At 43.3% G+C, this 16,781-nt stretch overlaps 1 protein-coding gene and 1 long non-coding RNA gene across 3 annotated transcripts; one reads left to right on the top strand and one right to left on the bottom strand.

Moving 5' to 3' along the window:
* Positions 1-1,839: 1,839 nt before the first annotated feature.
* On the bottom strand, positions 1,840-2,731 carry LOC145431180 (uncharacterized). 2 transcript variants are annotated; one of them, XR_013911525.1, is made up of 3 exons: positions 2,363-2,704; positions 2,159-2,276; positions 1,840-2,027 (listed from the first exon to the last, which is right to left on the bottom strand). It is a non-coding gene; the product is annotated as an uncharacterized LOC145431180 (long non-coding RNA). The 2 variants fall into 2 exon arrangements; XR_013911524.1 differs by having other exon boundaries at positions 2,159-2,731.
* A 5-nt stretch (positions 2,732-2,736) lies between these two features.
* Positions 2,737-16,034, top strand: LOC113028870 (uncharacterized). The gene is made up of 4 exons (XM_080306675.1): positions 2,737-2,993; positions 8,621-8,726; positions 10,022-11,542; positions 15,054-16,034. Exons 2-4 carry the CDS (start codon positions 8,709-8,711, stop codon positions 15,630-15,632), a joined length of 2,118 nt encoding a protein of 705 aa, XP_080162801.1. The 5' UTR covers positions 2,737-2,993; positions 8,621-8,708; the 3' UTR covers positions 15,633-16,034.
* The last annotated feature ends 747 nt before the right edge of the window (positions 16,035-16,781 follow it).

Below are 16,781 nucleotides of genomic sequence, written 5' to 3'. Positions count from 1 at the left end.
AGAGGAGCGAAACAAACTATTAGTGATGGCCAAATGAAGCTTTCTGAAGCTTGTATTGAAAAATGGTTCATTACTCGAAGCTTTTCAACACCGTCCTCTCTGGTGACATCTGGTGGCCAAAAATATGAAGAGCCGCTTGAATCCACAAAATAAAACCAACTGCTTCATTATGATTGCCCACTCACTCTACAGAGTGGAATTTTCTCTGATATTGGGCCGCCGTTGTGTTGCTTTGAACGTGTATTTTTTGGGGTTAAAAAATGTGGTTTATTTGTGTAATGAATAATTTCGACCAGCAAATTTTCCTTGTTTAAACACGCACCATTATGTGGTCTTTCTTTGCTTTTCACTTCTTGATGTTGGTAAATACAATAATTGGAAAACACGACGTTACATATAATATACATATAATACTGTACAACACATTATGGAGTATGATTCTGCTGTGAGGTCTTGTCTCCATGCACTTGTGAAATTAATCGCAAGACGGGTGTATTTATATTATATTAGGGAAATTTTCCCAGACATATTTCTGACCTGGGGGTAGAATTGATTGTGAAAGGGAAAGTGCTTATGAACTTGCAAACTAAAAACATGATGCATTTAAGGTAACCCTTTTTCATTTTTATTTAAGAAGAGAATTTGTTCCACTGTGCGATGGCCGAAACTGTTCCTTTTCGTGGAGATAATTTCTCCTGCATTAAGGAAAATCCCTTCACGTGGAACAGAAGAGGCTGGAGTGCAGAGAAACTGGTAGAGATGCAGTTATACAGTCTACCTGGGCCCCACAAACTCAGCTAAAGAGAATAAATACATGAAATTGCTGCACATTTGGCAGACTAACATTTTAAGATTAATTGAAAAATAAAATATATATTTTAACATTAAATGTAACGAGTCAAATGGAAGTTTTTCTAAAGATATTTGATGATATTTATATTATGAAAAACAGATTTTTGACATTTTGAGTTTTTCCCGTTTTCAGATAAAATAAACACGCACAAAACAAAAGCAAACAGCCAGAACACAAAGCTGGAAAACCCACCCGAATGACCAAAATCTACTCAAAATACTCCCACACAACAGAACCTCCTCTCCTCCTCGCTGGCTCCATGTCTCTCAGTAGAAATATCAGTGGTTTGCTACCTGTCACCATCAAAACACCACAAATCCTGCGAATTATTCACTTCCTTATAAAGCATTGAACGAGACCCCGAAGTAGTCACGTTCTAAACGACGCTTCGGACGTCACTGATCACGTGACTCTGGCCAAACGAATCAAGCTTCGATACAGAGCTTCTCAAGCAGTGTGTTGATTTTTTTGACACACGCACCGGAGCATCAGCTTCAAGCGGACCATCACTACAAACTATACCACTACCAACGTTTCCCGCATCTGTTTCCTGGGTATTTTTGAAAACGCAGATTTTTCTATGCGTTTGCACCTTTCGTCCACACGTAAACGGTAGTGATGGGCAGATGAAGCCCCATGAAGCACTGAAGCTTTTCATCCAATTGGTTCACCCCAACGCGAAGCTTCATGAAGCTTCATTTGCTCTAGTAGGACACCTACTGGACGTAAAAATAATAGCTGGCATGAATTTGAAGAGTGTGGCATTTTGCACACAGCCTGTAAATGTCAACAACAAAAGGAGTGTGTAAAACATGTATATTGTAGTGATGGCAGTATACTGTGTATATTTATAGTGGCAGTATGGGAAATGATTATTTGGAAATGCTTGAAATGGAAATGATCATTTACTGTGAGGTGAGGTGTGGTTGGGGTGTGGACAGTAGTTGTGCTTTTGTAACGTTGAGGTATGGACAGCTACACAGTCCTGCCTGTTCACATTTTATTCTGTAAAAACTAAATTTTCACTGCTTTTATGACCTTTTTAGTGGGGAGAACATAGCTAGGATTTAATGATTTAACAAATCTTTTGAATCCTTTGTCCTCCACAATGCTAAATGGCTGGAAGTCCTCAATCACCATGCTGACCAGGTCTTCATCTATTTGAGATTGTTCTCTGAGGAAAGACAATAAAGACAAAGCACAAATATAAATATCACACACGTAACTTATAACAGTTGTATAATATTGTTATATCATTTAGTAACATTACTGCATGCTATATTATCATTGCATTTGATGGCTCACCTGGTCTTGCTCCACAATCGGTGTTCCCCTTATTCTCATGCAAAGCTCTGTAGTGCCTAAGCATGGATGAGGTGTTGCTGTTATATCCCAGCTCCCTGGCACATAGCAAACACTTCACCTTGTACAAAAGTCAAGACAGCTTAACATAAATTGTATTGCACCATCAGTATCATGAAAATACATCTTCTGTAGAAATTTACATACCTTGTTGGGAGGAATAAGATCAAAATGTTCCCACACAGGGGAGGACATCCTCCTCTTCTTAGCCGGCTCCATTCTCTCCTGACTTTCTCTCCTCACTCTCATAAACCTCCAAACTGTCTCCAAACTCTCACTAACCGCAACTCTCCATCAAACACCCACATTTTTGAATGAAGTCTGAGGGGTTTATATCGCTGTCATAGCTCGCGGCAAAGTTCGAACCACTTCATGAACCAGTCACGTGGTACAGCCGGGCAGCGAGGCTTCGGACGTCATCATTTTCAGCTCCTCCCATAAATGAAGCAAGCCTCGATACGCGCATCACGGAAACGCCCCCTCCATTACTCGACACACGCTCCGAAGCCTCGATACAGAACGTCCCATCACTAGTAAACGGCGTTTTCGGACACTGAAAAACGCCTGCCAGGGTGGATACTTTCGAAAAGTCCGTTTTTGTGTTTACGTGTGCACGAGGAAAACGTGAAAAACGCAGCGTCAAAGGTGTGGTCCTATTTTGGCATCACACTGTGACTGTGACTATTTTGAAATCTCCGTTTTCAAAATACCCGTGTACGTGTGAACGTAGCCACAACTTCATCACGGAGTTTCTCTCGGTTTGTGGGCTCATCTAAAGGTAAGCACCGAGCTAACTTTACTGTGAGCAGGGCTCTAGACTAACTTTTTGACATGGGCGCACCGGTACGCCTAACTTTAAAAATTAAAGCTCCATAAATGCATACCTTTGCCTAATAACAAAGGCATAAATGTGTTTGGGGTTTTTTTCCCCCCCACGTTATATCAGTTGCACGGAAGTAGCTGGCAACGGAAGTAATCCGGGCGCTGCAGCTTTAAGCAGCTGCGCGCGCTCCCGCGGACGGCAATCACTTTCTGGCAGACAATCACTTTTGGGCACAACACCGGCACAAAAGTTAGGCGCGCTCAAATTTTTCAACCGCATCGCTTAACACCGCAGTTTTACATGTGCACTTTCTTTGGGGGGGGGAGTCCATACAGACAATATTCATTTCTAAATTATTAACTAACAAACTTGTGCTTAAAGTGCTTTGTCAATATTGTAGAAAATGTTAAACTTAATCATCATTTCGGCTCCTCTGACGACCTGTTTGCTGCTGAAAGGCAGTGGGGAGAGGGGACACTTGGGCAGTGCATTTATTGCAGCATATAATGTGTTTCCTGGATACACTGTGCTTTTTCCGAGCACTGGCTATGAATTTCAGAAGGATCAGGCCTTAACTTAACAAAAAAGTTATCAATAGTTCTTTTCATCTTTTCTTATTACCCACAGCTACATCCACTTCTCTCAGGCCTAGGCTGCTCACTAGGGCTGGGTATCATCACTGATTTCTATAATCCATTCGATTCCGGTTCTCAAAGACTTGATTCGATTCAATTTAGCCTCAGACAGTCAGAAATATTATAATTCTGATCATTTATCAGTACTGATACATGTGAGACTTCATCAGAGAGAGAGCTGTGCAGGAAGTGTGATTTTTATCGTGGTGGAAGCAAAACAGCAAAAGTCAGAGGGAATTCATGACGACATTGATCAAATGTGAAGCGCAGTTTGCTGCTCCTTTGCTGCTGGCTCGGTGAATCTTGGTTGGAGAGAGACAAAACCTGCAGCTCAGAATCAGCGCAAAAAAGACGTAAACACAGAGCGGAGCCGACACATCAGAATCGCTAAGCTCCGACAGTGTGTCCGTGTTCGGGCCATCGAAAAGCCTATAAAGAGCAATATGAATTTCTTTAGAAATTACCGGAATGAAAATGTGGAGAGCACACCAACAAAAAACGATGGCAGAGAACTCGATATCAGCTCGTCTCACTGCTGCTATCCAAGCTTGATGTCTTCGTTTGGTTACATCAGATACGTGAGATTCCTCACGTTGCTTCCAGGAGGGGAAACGATAAAAAGAGCCCATTTTCCAGGTTATTCCCTTCCCGATCTTGGGATCTAACATTGCAACTGACAACACAGCAAGTACGAGCCATAGCTGATGTTTCCGTGTGCTTTCACTCCTGTAGCCATTTGTTTCGCCTACTAAGATGGCAGCTCAACGAAAAATCATGACCACGCCCCCTACCATGACATCACGCTCCAAAGCCTATGGTTTTGCGGGCCAAATGTAATTGGGCTGCGGGCCAAATTTGGCGCGCGGGCCAGAGTTTGACACTCTACAGCCTGATTTCTATTTGAAGTGATAACAGGAAATGGATGAGAGCGATCTGCTGCAGTATCAGGGTCACAATAAACTTTATTGTCCAGCTGCTGTGGATGAACACATGAGAGGAAGTGAACTCCTACAAAGTCTCATTTTAATGAGTCTGACTGCTGTAAAGTGATGCACAGGAAGATGTCAACAAAAACTATTCTATGAAATGAATGTTTAGCATCAAGTGAATTCAGATGTTCTGTTCAGTTTTCTTTCTATAGGCAAGGCAAGTTTATTTATATAGCACCATTCAACAGCAAGTTGATTCAAAGTGCTTTTCAGAGACATTAAAAAACAAAAAAATAAAAAGCATGATTTAAAAAGGGGGGGGGGGGGGGCAGTACATAAAATCAGTAGTTAAAATGTAGGTTTTGAAATTTAAGCTTAAAAGTAAAACCGTGCAGATTTGGTGCTTTATTCAAATGCAGCTGAGAACAGGTGAGTCTGCAACTTGGATTTAAATAAACTGAGTGTTTCAGCTGGTCTGAGGCTTTCTGGGAGTTTGTTCCAGATATATGGAGCATAAAAGCTGAATGCAGCTTCTCCATGTCTAGTCTCACAAGATTTCTACAACCAATCAGAGTGAAATTTGTACTTTGTGTTGTCAGATGAACATCAGAATCAGAATCGTGTTTATTGGCCAAGTATATGTGCAGACACATACAAGGAATTTGGTTCCGGTAGATGGAGGCTCTCAAGCACAGCAATGTAAATCACACATACATACACAAAGCTGTGTAAACAAACTATAAATAACTAATCTAAACTTATATACATAAAATACAGAAATGAAGTGAGGTGGAATGAATACTGCAGAATGTACATAAGGTGCAGTTGCAGTCTGGCAGTGGGAGCAGTGTGACAGGTCAACTGTTTAGGAGGGAGATGGCGAGGGGAAAGAAACTGTTCCTATGTCGGGTGGTCCTGGTCTGCAGGCTTCTGTACCGTCTGCCAGAGGGCAGCAGATCAAAAAGTCTGTGTCCAGGGTGTGAGGGGTCTGTGATGATTTTTCCCTGCCCGTTTCCTGGTTCTTGAGAGGTACAGATCCTGGATGGAGGGCAGGGGGGCGCTGATGATCCTTTCTGCTGCCCGTACAGTCCGCTGCAGTCTGCTCTTGTCCTGTTTAGTGGCTGCTCCATACCAGACTGTGATGGAGGAGCACAGGACAGACTCAATGACCGCAGTGTAGAACTGGATCAGCAGCTCCTGTGGGAGACTGTACTTCCCCAGTTGTCTCAGGAAGTACATCCTCTGCTGGGTCTTTTTGAGGATGGAGTTGATGTTGGTCTCCCACTTCAGGTCCTGGGAGATGGTTGTACCCAGGAACTTGAAGATCTTCGCAGTTGACACAGGGCTGTCTGATATGGTGAGGGGGAGCAGAGTTGAGGGATGTCTCCTGAAGTCCACTGTCATCTCTACAGTTTTAAGAGTGTTCAGCTCCAGATTGTGCTGACTGCACCAGAGTACCAGCCGCTCAACTTCCTGCCGGTATGCAGACTCATCACCATCCTGAATGAGGCCAATGACAGTGGTGTCATCTGCAAACTTTAGGAGTTTGACAGCCGAGTTCTTGGAGGTGCAGTCGTTAGTGTAGAGGGAGAACAGTAGTGGTGAGAGGACACATCCTTGAGGGCACCAATACTGAGGGACCGAGTTTCAGAGGTGATCTCCCCCAGCCTCACTTGCTGCTTTCTGTCTGTCAGGAAGCTGGTGATCCACTGACAGGTAGCTGGAGACACGCTGAGCTGGGAGAGTTTGGAGGAGAGAAGTTCAGGCACAATGGTGTTAAAAGCCGAACTAAAGTCCACAAACAGGACCCTGGCAACAGGACCCTGGCATAAGTTCCCGGGCGGTCGAGGTGTTGCAGGATGTAATGCAGCCCCATGTTCACTGCATCATCCACCAACCTGTTTGCCTGGTAGGCAAACTGCAGAGGGTCCAGCTGGTGGCCTGTAATGTCTTTCAGATGGGCTAACACCAGTCGTTCGAACGATTTCATGACCACAGACGTCAAGGCGACAGGTCTGTAGTCATTCAGTCCTGTGATGGTGGGTTTCTTGGGAACAGGGATGATGGTGGAGCGTTTGAAGCAGGAGGGAACTTCACACAGCTCCAGGGATGTGTTGAAGATGCGAGTAAAGATGGGAGCCAGCTGTTCAGCACAGGTTTTGAGAAAGGAGGGTGAGACACCGTCTGGTCCGGGGGCTTTCCTGCGCTTCTGTTTCTGGAATAGTCGGCTCACATCCTGAGTGTGTATTCTGAGTTTCAGGGAGGAAGAAAGGGGGGTGAGAGGTGTGGTGGAGGTGGTTGAGTCTGGATTGGAGAGGGTGGTGGTGGTCGTTGGGTCTGGATTGGGGAGGGTGGGGGTGGTCGTTGGGTCTGGATTGGGGAGGGTGAAGGGGGGGAGAGGTGGAAGGTGTGTTGGGGGTCAATGTCTGAAGCAATGTCCCTGGGGAGGGTGGGGCGTGGGAGTCTGTCCGTCTCAAACCTGCAGTAGAAAGTGTTTAACTCGTTGGCCAGGTCTTTGTTTCCTTCAATAGTGGGTGGGGGGCGTCTGGTGATTTCCTGCAGGCCCCTCCACACTGACGCTGGGTCGTTGACTGAGAGCCGTTCTTCCAGCTTCTGGGAGTAGATCCTTTTAGCTGCTTTGATCTCCTTGGTCAGTGTGTTCCTAGCTTGCTTGTACAGGGCCCTGTCACCACTTCTGTAGGCGTCCTCCTTGGCCTTACGAAGATGTTGGAATTTAGCAGTGAACCATGGTTTATTGTTGTTGTATGTGCAAAAGGTCTTTGTGGCGCACACACACGTCTTCACAGAAACTGATGTATGATGTCACAGTGTCCGTGAGCTTATCTAGGTTCTCAGATGCAGCTTCAAAAACAGTCCAATTAGTGGAGTCAAAACAGTCCTGCAGTTCCTGCTTTGCTGCGTTAGTCCACTTCTTCAGTTTTCGCACGTTTGAGTTTTTGCCTATAAACTGGAATAAAATGGACCATGCAGTGATCAGAATGTCCCAAAGCTGCCCGGGGCACAGAGCGATAGGCATCTTTTAGAGTGGTGTAACAGTGATCCAGTATGATGTTGTCCTTGATGGGGCAGTTTATACAGTATGCTGTCTGTATTTAGGGAGTTCGTAGTTTAGGTTTGCTCTGTTAAAATCCCCAAGAATAATTGTAAAGGAATCTGGGAATTTCCTCTCCAGGGTAGTAATCTGGTCAGCCAGCTTGCACAGTGCGTTGTTCGCGTTGGCCTGTGGAGGGATGTAAACTCCGACCAGCATGAAGGAAGAAAACTCCCGCGGTGAATAAAAAGGTTTACAGTTGATGAAAAAACTTTCCAAGTGTGGGCTGCAGTGTTTCTGTAACACTGTGACATCAGTACACCAACCTTCATTAATGTAGAAGCAGACTCCACCACCCTTTGTTTTCCTTGAGAGCTCTGTTTCGCGGTCCGTCCGGTGAAGTTGGAAGCCCGGCAGATTTAAGACAGCGTCTGGGACTCGCTCACCGAGCCAGGTTTCAGTGAAGCAGAGGGCAGCAGAGCGTGCAAAGCCCTTGTTAGTCCGCTTTAAGAGCAGTAGTTCATCGACTTTGTTTGGAAGAGAGCGGAGATTCGTGAGGTGAATGGAGGGGAGTGCCGTGCGGAATCCTCGCCGACGTAGTTTCACCAGCGCACCAGCGCGACTGCCCTGTCTACATCTTCTCCAGGAGCCACAGAGAGCTGCTGCGCCTCCAACTAAAATCTCCAAAAAACTTTCCGGGTTTGTGAAAAATGGATAAGAACTATAGTGAGGCGACTGCCTGATGTTTAGCAGTTGATCTCTGGAGAAAGTGATGTGGTCTGAGTGACCAAAAGCGCAGAAAATAAACAGGACACATATGAGACACTTTGCAGCACAACACGTCTCACAAGATTTCTACAAGCAATCAGAGTGAAATTTGTACTTTGTGTTGTCAGATGAACATATGAGACACTTTGACTCTTCAGTGCAGTGTGGAGCCTTACAAAGATCTGTTTTGTGTCCCAGCTGATCAGCAGGAGGAGAAGAGTCTGACGGAGCAGCAGAGGAACATTTTCAGCCATCTGGGTTCAGCTGAGTCACTACAGAGGAAACAATGAGCTCAACACAGGAGGTGAGGAAAATATCACAGTTTCACCAAATAATCAGTCACGTCTAAAACTCTCATCCTCCCAACCTGTTATATGACTGTGTTGTATTTTATTATGTACTATGTTTTTTTTTATTTTACATCTATTATGTTTACAAACATCAAGAAGTCACAAGCAAAGAGAAACCACACCACAGCACATGTTTAAATAAGGATATTCATCAAAATTATTTATTAATGAAATTTCAAAACCTTTTCAATCACACAGAAAATACATGTGCAAAGCAACACAACAGTAGCCTGATATCAGACAGAACTGTCACATGATACTAAACATAATGAAGCGCTTCATTATAATTTGTAGATTCAAGCTGCTCTTCATATTTTGACCAGCAGATGTCACCAAAGAGGACTGTTGAAAAGCTTCAAGTAATGACAGTTTGTTTCACGACTGCATTTCAATCGGGGAGGGTTTTATCAATTAAAATTGATTGTAGCTTGGATAACATGATATCAATTGATTAAAATCCTGAAAACGCTACAATCTCAGGTTAAACCTCAGAAAATTTCAACAACCACCAAACGGCTAAAACAGTAAATGAGAGCAGGTGCACGGATTCTGCACAAAGACGTAAACAAAGACGTCCGTGCCATCGGGGCTGAAAGCCGGCAGCTCACTGATTCTGATGCGTTCGCCGGTCCGCTCTTTGTGTTTACGTCTTTTTCGGCGCTAGATTCTGAAGCTGCCGGTTTTGTCTCTCTCCAAAATAAAATTTATTAAACCAGCAGAATTCTCTCTCTCCATTGTTTACCGCTCTGTCGGGTGCTGTTTTTTGTTTTTTCACTTCGAGCAACAAAGCCTAATTTCTGCTGTTCAATACAGAACAAATGTAAACTTTTTTAAATTATGCAAAACGTTTAGCCGTGTCTGTAATAAAACCTCTGTAACTTTGCTCTGCTTCACTTCAGCAGCATCAGGTAATGTTCATATGTTGATTAATGGTTTTCTTTCGTGTTTGATCCACTGCAGAATATTTTTAAACCCAGGCCAGAAAATTCTCCTTCATGTTTTTCTGTTTTATCCTCAGTTACTTTGACACAAAGGCATCTGCTGTGCTGCTTACACCTCTGATGAAGTCTCACACATGTCAGCTTTCATTTTAGAAATATAAAATACAGATATGTACTGATAAGTACATAGTGATCAGAATTCTAATATTTCTGACTGTCTGAGGCAAAATTTCCCTGAATCGAAATCAGTGATGATGCCCAGCCCTACATTTCACTCACTGCCTGTGTTTGTATCTCTGTCACTGCAGGACCAACATGGAGCGAGAAGTCAGCGCTCTCAGGAGGCCGACAAACCTCACAGAACAAAGGGGGAGAAGAAATACACCTGTGATGAGTGTGGGAAAGATTTTACTAAGAAGGATTCACTAAAAACCCACCAACTCATCCACACTGGAGAGAGACCGTTCAGCTGTGACGAGTGTGGACAGACTTTTTCCTGGAAGGATAGTCTAAAAAAACACCAACTCATCCACAGTGGAGTTAAAGCGTACAGCTGTGATGAGTGTGGGAAAGATTTTACTAGGAAGGATTCACTAAAAACCCACCAACTCATCCACACTGGAGAGAGACCGTTCAGCTGTGATGACTGTGGAAAGTCTTTTACCCGGTTTGGAAGCTTAAAAGCACACCAGCTCTTCCATAGTGGAGTTAAACCATACAGCTGTGACGAGTGTGGAAAGAGTTTTTCCTGGAAGGGTAGTCTAAAAAAACACCAACTCGTCCACAGTGGAGTTAAAGCGTACAGCTGTGACGAGTGTGGGAAGGATTTTCTTAGGAAGGCTTCACTAGAAAACCATCAGGTCATCCACACTGGAGAGAGACCGTTCAGCTGTGACGAGTGTGGACACACTTTTTCCTGGAAGGATAGTCTAAAAACCCACCAACTCATCCACACTGGAGAGAGACCGTTCAGCTGTGACGAGTGTGGACAGACTTTTTCCTGGAAGGATAGTCTAAAAAAACACCAACTCATCCACAGTGGAGTTAAAGCGTACAGCTGTGATGAGTGTGGGAAAGATTTTACTAGGAAGGATTCACTAAAAACCCACCAACTCATCCACACTGGAGAGAGACCGTTCAGCTGTGATGACTGTGGAAAGTCTTTTACCCGGTTTGGAAGCTTAAAAGCACACCAGCTCTTCCATAGTGGAGTTAAACCATACAGCTGTGACGAGTGTGGAAAGAGTTTTTCCTGGAAGGGTAGTCTAAAAAAACACCAACTCGTCCACAGTGGAGTTAAAGCGTACAGCTGTGACGAGTGTGGGAAGGATTTTCTTAGGAAGGCTTCACTAGAAAACCATCAGGTCATCCACACTGGAGAGAGACCGTTCAGCTGTGACGAGTGTGGACACACTTTTTCTCGGAAGAATGGTCTAAAAAAACACCAAGTCATCCACAGTGGAGTTAAAGCGTACAGCTGTGATCAGTGTGGCAGAGCTTTTACTCAAAGTGGCCACTTACAGAGTCATCTAGTTACCCACTCTGGAATTAAAGCATACAGCTGTGACATTTGTGGAAAATCTTTCAGCCTGAAACAGAGCCGAAATACACACCTACGCATTCACACCGGACATGATGTGTACAGCTGTCAACAGTGTGGCAAAGAGTTTACAACAGACGCAAAGTTACAACGTCACATGTTTACCCACTCTGAGGAACTACCTTATAAGTGTGATCTGTGTGAGAAGACTTTTAAAGCTCCACATTACCTGAGACTACACCAACAGATCCACACCAGAAAGAGACTCTACAAGTGCAGTTACTGTGAGGTATGTTTTTATATTTTTATCGTGTCATTTTAGCCTGACTGTTTGGAACAACTCTGCTCATTAAACCGTGTTAGCATGTTGCTAACACAATTTAATAAGCAGAGTTCTACAGAATGGAGAGACGGTGTTGTGTGATTATTCAGATTTTCATTTTAGTTATCATTTTTGTTTAAATGATCCTAAAAAACTAAACTGAAAGTGCTGAAAACTGATATGGTGTTATTTAAAATTCACGTAGTTTCATGGTATTCAATTCAGTTTTATTTATATAGCGCCAAATCACAACAGTAGTTGCCTCAAGGTACTTTATATTGTAAGGTAGACCCTACAACAGATTTAGGCAACCTTTCTGATGGCCAGTGCCATTTAAAATTTCCTCAGAAGTCAGTGTGCCATATGATTGTATTAGCAATAAATTTAATAACGCTCTATATTAACAGTTACACACTACATAGAACAACTTTATAGAATTATATTTGTTCACAGATGTTGACAGCTATCAGCGAATAGTTAGCAGCTATTTTGAAACAAAAAAAAAGACACTTTTTATCCATAACAAGAACTCCACAACAGCAAATACAGAAAATACAAATGCTATTTATGGTCTCCTCACAACAATGATAAGAAAAATAAACTGGGCCAATATGGCATGTTTGTTAATACAGAGATACACATGCTAATGTGATCTCTGGTCTCCCACTCGGAGACACAGGTCTCCCAGTGTCCAGCATTCAGACGGCTACGTGAGGACACTCTTCATGTGAGAGAAAATCTGCTCACACAGATATGTAGAACCAAATACTGTCAACAAGGCCTCTGCAATGTTCTGAAGACAGTTAAACTTGTCAGGTAGTGTCCAGCAGGTGACAATGCAAGCTCCGTGAACACGCACATCTATGGATTCCAGCTGCTTCTATACATTTCATGTCAGATAAAAACTTTGGTTGTAAGCTTCAGATAATTATTTAATAACAGCCAGACATTTTAAATGAGAATAAGAAAATATTTCTTTGTGCCCCCCTTTCCCTGTTAATGCCCCACCTGGCCCCCCTGGCAAAACTTTGCTAGACCCGCCCCTGCACAGTTACCAGCTGTCAGTTACTTAGAAAAGGATCCTGGTGTTATTTGTCTCTCAGAAACAGTTCATAACTTCAACTCATTCATGTCACCTAAAAGGTAAACCTGTTTCTCCATCACCTGTTCAGCTCTGATGATTCAGTAAGGACATCTCCTGGTTTCATCTGCATGTTTCCCTCTCACCACATATCCAAACCGACATCATGACCAGCAGCTTTTACAGCTGTGGCTCCTGCAAACATTAGCTGATACTAGAAAGTAATATTAAATAAATTCTAACAACAGCTGATCGAGCTTAAACGTGCTGCTGTTGTTTAGCGCGACATCCGCTGGTTTCCCCTCTCTGGCGCAAAGTGGGCGATAAACAAACAAGAGAGGAAAGCTGATCAGCTGATCATTGATCAGTAGCAACAGGAGAGGGAGGGAGAGAATGAGAGAAGAAGAGGCAGCTGTGCAGCGTAAAGACAGAATAAATCAATCTTTGTGTCTTTTTTTCTTTCTAGCTGAAGTTCGGGACAAACTCTGTTCCTTTTCACCTTAATACGAAACGCGTAATAATTTCTCTGAATGAGGGACGATTCGTCTTTTTACAGGCAACTCTACTAACTAACCTTATGAATAAAATACAGTTCACTATGGTATCACTAACATCAAAGCACCCACCCAGCTGTATAGGAACTTCGTCATGCTAGCTAGCACGCAGTACGAGTTATTGTAACTGACTGTAAAAAGTCAGCACAACGAAAATAAACTCCACCTAAACTTGGTTTATATCTGACCCAGATAGACTGCAGGTCATAACTTCTTACCTGAAGTTCAGGTCACCTGACACTCGGACCGGCGGCCGCCTCGGGTGTCTCCTCCTCCTGCCTCCCCTTTCCCTCATCCACCCGCTGGCCTCCACCACTTGCTAATTTTACTGAATCTGAGGAAGCTCCGCCACAGCCACCACCAAACAACTGAGTTATTTTTACAGCATCTGGCCAATCCACCACCTTTCATTGTTTATACCGTTACAAAGGGGAAAAAAAGTCACCGGGCCACCGAGCAAATGCCCGATGGCCAGTCCAGCATTGGTCGTGCCATCAGTTAACCCTTCGTGTGCCAACTGTGGCACACGTGCCTACGGTTGCCGACCCCTGCCCTACAATAGTACATACAGAGAAAAGCCCAACAATCATATGACCCTCTATGTGCAAGCACTTTGACGACTGTGGGAAGGAAAAACTCCCTTTTAACAGGAAGAAACCTCCGGCAGAACCAGGCTCAGGGAGGGGCGGCCATCTGCTGCGACCGGTTGGGGTGAGAGAAGGAAGACAGGATAAAAGACATGCTGTGGAAGAGAGACAGAGGTTAATAACAGATATGATTCAATGCAGAGAGGTCTGTTAATACATAGTGAGTGAGAAAGGTGACTGGAAAGGAAAAACTCAATGCATCATGGGAATCCCCCGGCAGCCTATGTCTATTGCAGCATAACTAAGGGAGGATTCAGGGTCACCTGGTCCAGCCCTAACTATATGCTTTAGCAAAAAGGAAAGTTTTAAGCCTAATCTTAAAAGTAGACACTGTGTCTGTCTCCTGAATCCAAACTGGAAGTTGGTTACACAGAAGAGGGGCCTGAAACCGAACGATCTGCCTCCCATTCTACTTTTAAATACTGTAGGAACAACAAGTAAGGCTGCAGTGCGAGAGCAAAGTGCTCTAACAGGGTGATATGGTACTACAAGGTCATTAAAATAAGATTGGGCCTGATTATTCAAGACCGGATTTTGAATTCAATTCTGGATTAAACAGGAAGCCAATGAAGGGAAGCCAATGAAGGAGAAATATGCTCTCTCTTTCTAGTCCCTGTCAGGACTCTTGCTGCAGCATTTCGGATTAACTGAAGGCTTTTCAGTGAGTTTTTAGGACTTCCTGATAATAATGAATTGTTTAATGTGCATTGAAGGACATGTCCTGGTCAAAATGACTCCAAGGTTCCTCACAGCGTTACTGGAAGTTACTGAAGTGTTTCCTTATAATTGCCCACTCTATAAAACTCAGTCGACGGGACTGAGCTCTGCAGCGTGGGTAATTACAAGGAAGCACTTCATAATTTGTAGATTCAAGCTGCTCTACATATTGTGAACAGCAGATGTCACCAAAGAGGCGACAGAATTTGTCCTGGTCCAAAATGAGTCCAAAGTTCCCCACAGTGTTACTGGAGGCCAAGGTAATGCCACCGAGAGTAAGAATCTGGTTAGATACAATACTGTTCAACTGATGCTCACAAGGGTGTGGTACCACAGTGTGTGTTTGTATAGCCCAGTAAACTGTTAACTGAAGGAGTAAAATGTAATTGGACGTCTGCAGAGATGCTCTTTATTTCAGGCGACGTTCAGGATGAAAATGTTGAAGGACTGACTTACACTGTCTTTGTGTCTTTGTTTAGAAGCAGAGCGACACAGATGGATCCAGTTCTCAACCCTGTCGTCGCTGTGGTGGTGGGAAAGACTTTCGTTGTGACCTTTGTGGAAAAACTTTCAGTCATTCAAATGCCCTAAAACTACATCAACGTAGACACACTGGAGACAAAATGAACTACTGCAAAGAATGTGGGAAAGGCTTCCCCACAAAACGTGACTTAAAACGACACGAACTCTTTCACAGTGGGGTCAAAAAGCATCTCTGTGATCAGTGTGGGTCATCCTACACCTCTGCAGGTGAGCTTAAAAGACACAAACGCGTCCACACAGGAGAGAAACCATACAAGTGCAGACACTGTGACAAAAGCTTTCCACAATCAGCTAATCGTAACTGTCATGAACGGACACACATGGAAGGAAACTACAGCTGTGACCAGTGTGACAAGAGCTTCAGGAATTTCAGTTCATACTCCAAACACAAACGATCCCACGTTACTAATAAACTCTTTCACTGTTACCAATGTGCCAAAATATTCACCACATTGTCTGCTCTGTGCAAACATCAGCGTGATCATGCAGGACTGAAATCACTCCCATCTCTGTGAAGCTGCAGAGACAGAAAGATCCTCGTCTGGTTTCAGGGTCAGACTTAAAACCCTTGAGATCAGGCTCCACAGAGTTCACAGTGAATCTCCTGTAAAGATCTGATGAGGCAGCTATGAATGAAAATGTGCCTCTTGTTACATTTTAAGCTTTCTAAACTGTTCTACTGTAGTGTTGGTGTTGAGTGGTTAGCTTTGTTCCAGCAGTTGAATCAAAAAATCTGTTTCCTCTTATTATGTTTTTATTGAATGTATTTTGATCCATGTGTTTTTGTTGGGTGTTTTTTTTTTTGTTTTTTTTTTGTTTTTTTTTTTTTTTTTTGTTCAGGTTGTTTGTGTTATGAAATCCTTCAACAGTTAATACAAAATTTGAAATGTTAAATAAAGAAATAGTTTAATGACAAAGAGTTTGATCCATGATGTCATTTCCTGTATATCAAACCAAAAACTGACATGACATATGTTCTCAGTGACACAGATGGAGGTTTATTAGAGGAGACTTGGCTGTTCTGACACTGAACAGGGTTCCTGCAGCTTACTGAAAATTCTGACCTGAAATTTATGAAAAAATAAGATCTTTAAAATCTTTTATATTTTAACCCTTTAGAGCCGATCGGAGCGGGAACGCTCTGTTATGCGTAACTATTTTTAAATCCCGGTAGCACTGCAACCACGTAAGCTAGCGCAAAAATTTTTTTTGCATATGAAACCGGAGGAGTTGTACTTACATATTGTGCCATCAGCTTGTCCTCGGTCACGGTTTCCTTCCACATAAAGCTTTGCAAAAACTGCATAAAAAGCGCTTGCAGGAACAAAAACATAATATTCCAGAAACACGCTTTGCCGGTCCGATCAGCTGTTCAAAACACTTCCTACGTTGGAATAGACGTCAGCGCGAACTTTTGCATTTCCGCCATTACCTGGCCGAAACCGGAAGTGACGTCATTTTCGCGGAAATGTAGTCTTTTGCGATCAGGGCCTCAGGGCCTATACTGCTCTTTTTAAAAGTTATCTTTGACTTTATGACTTTCTGTGTCGTTTCTGGGATGCTTAGGACTCATATTGCACTGCTGGAAATAGTTTATTTTGATGCATATGCTGCTTTTTTGCAAATTTGCAGTATAATATTTATTTTCGTTTTTCCTGCAGTGT

Source organism: Astatotilapia calliptera, chromosome 9 (genome assembly GCF_964374335.1).
Source record: "Astatotilapia calliptera chromosome 9, fAstCal68.1, whole genome shotgun sequence".
NCBI lineage: Eukaryota > Metazoa > Chordata > Actinopteri > Cichliformes > Cichlidae > Astatotilapia > Astatotilapia calliptera.
Note: the sequence above shows the minus strand (reverse complement) of the source record. Positions and strands in the feature narration are given on the sequence as shown.

Bases quoted from the DNA above. Each gene is read 5' to 3' on its own strand.
- LOC113028870 (XM_080306675.1), top strand. The intron at 11,543-15,053 runs GTATGTTTTTAT...GTCTTTGTTTAG, and splicing joins ACAAGTGCAGTTACTGTGAG to AAGCAGAGCGACACAGATGG.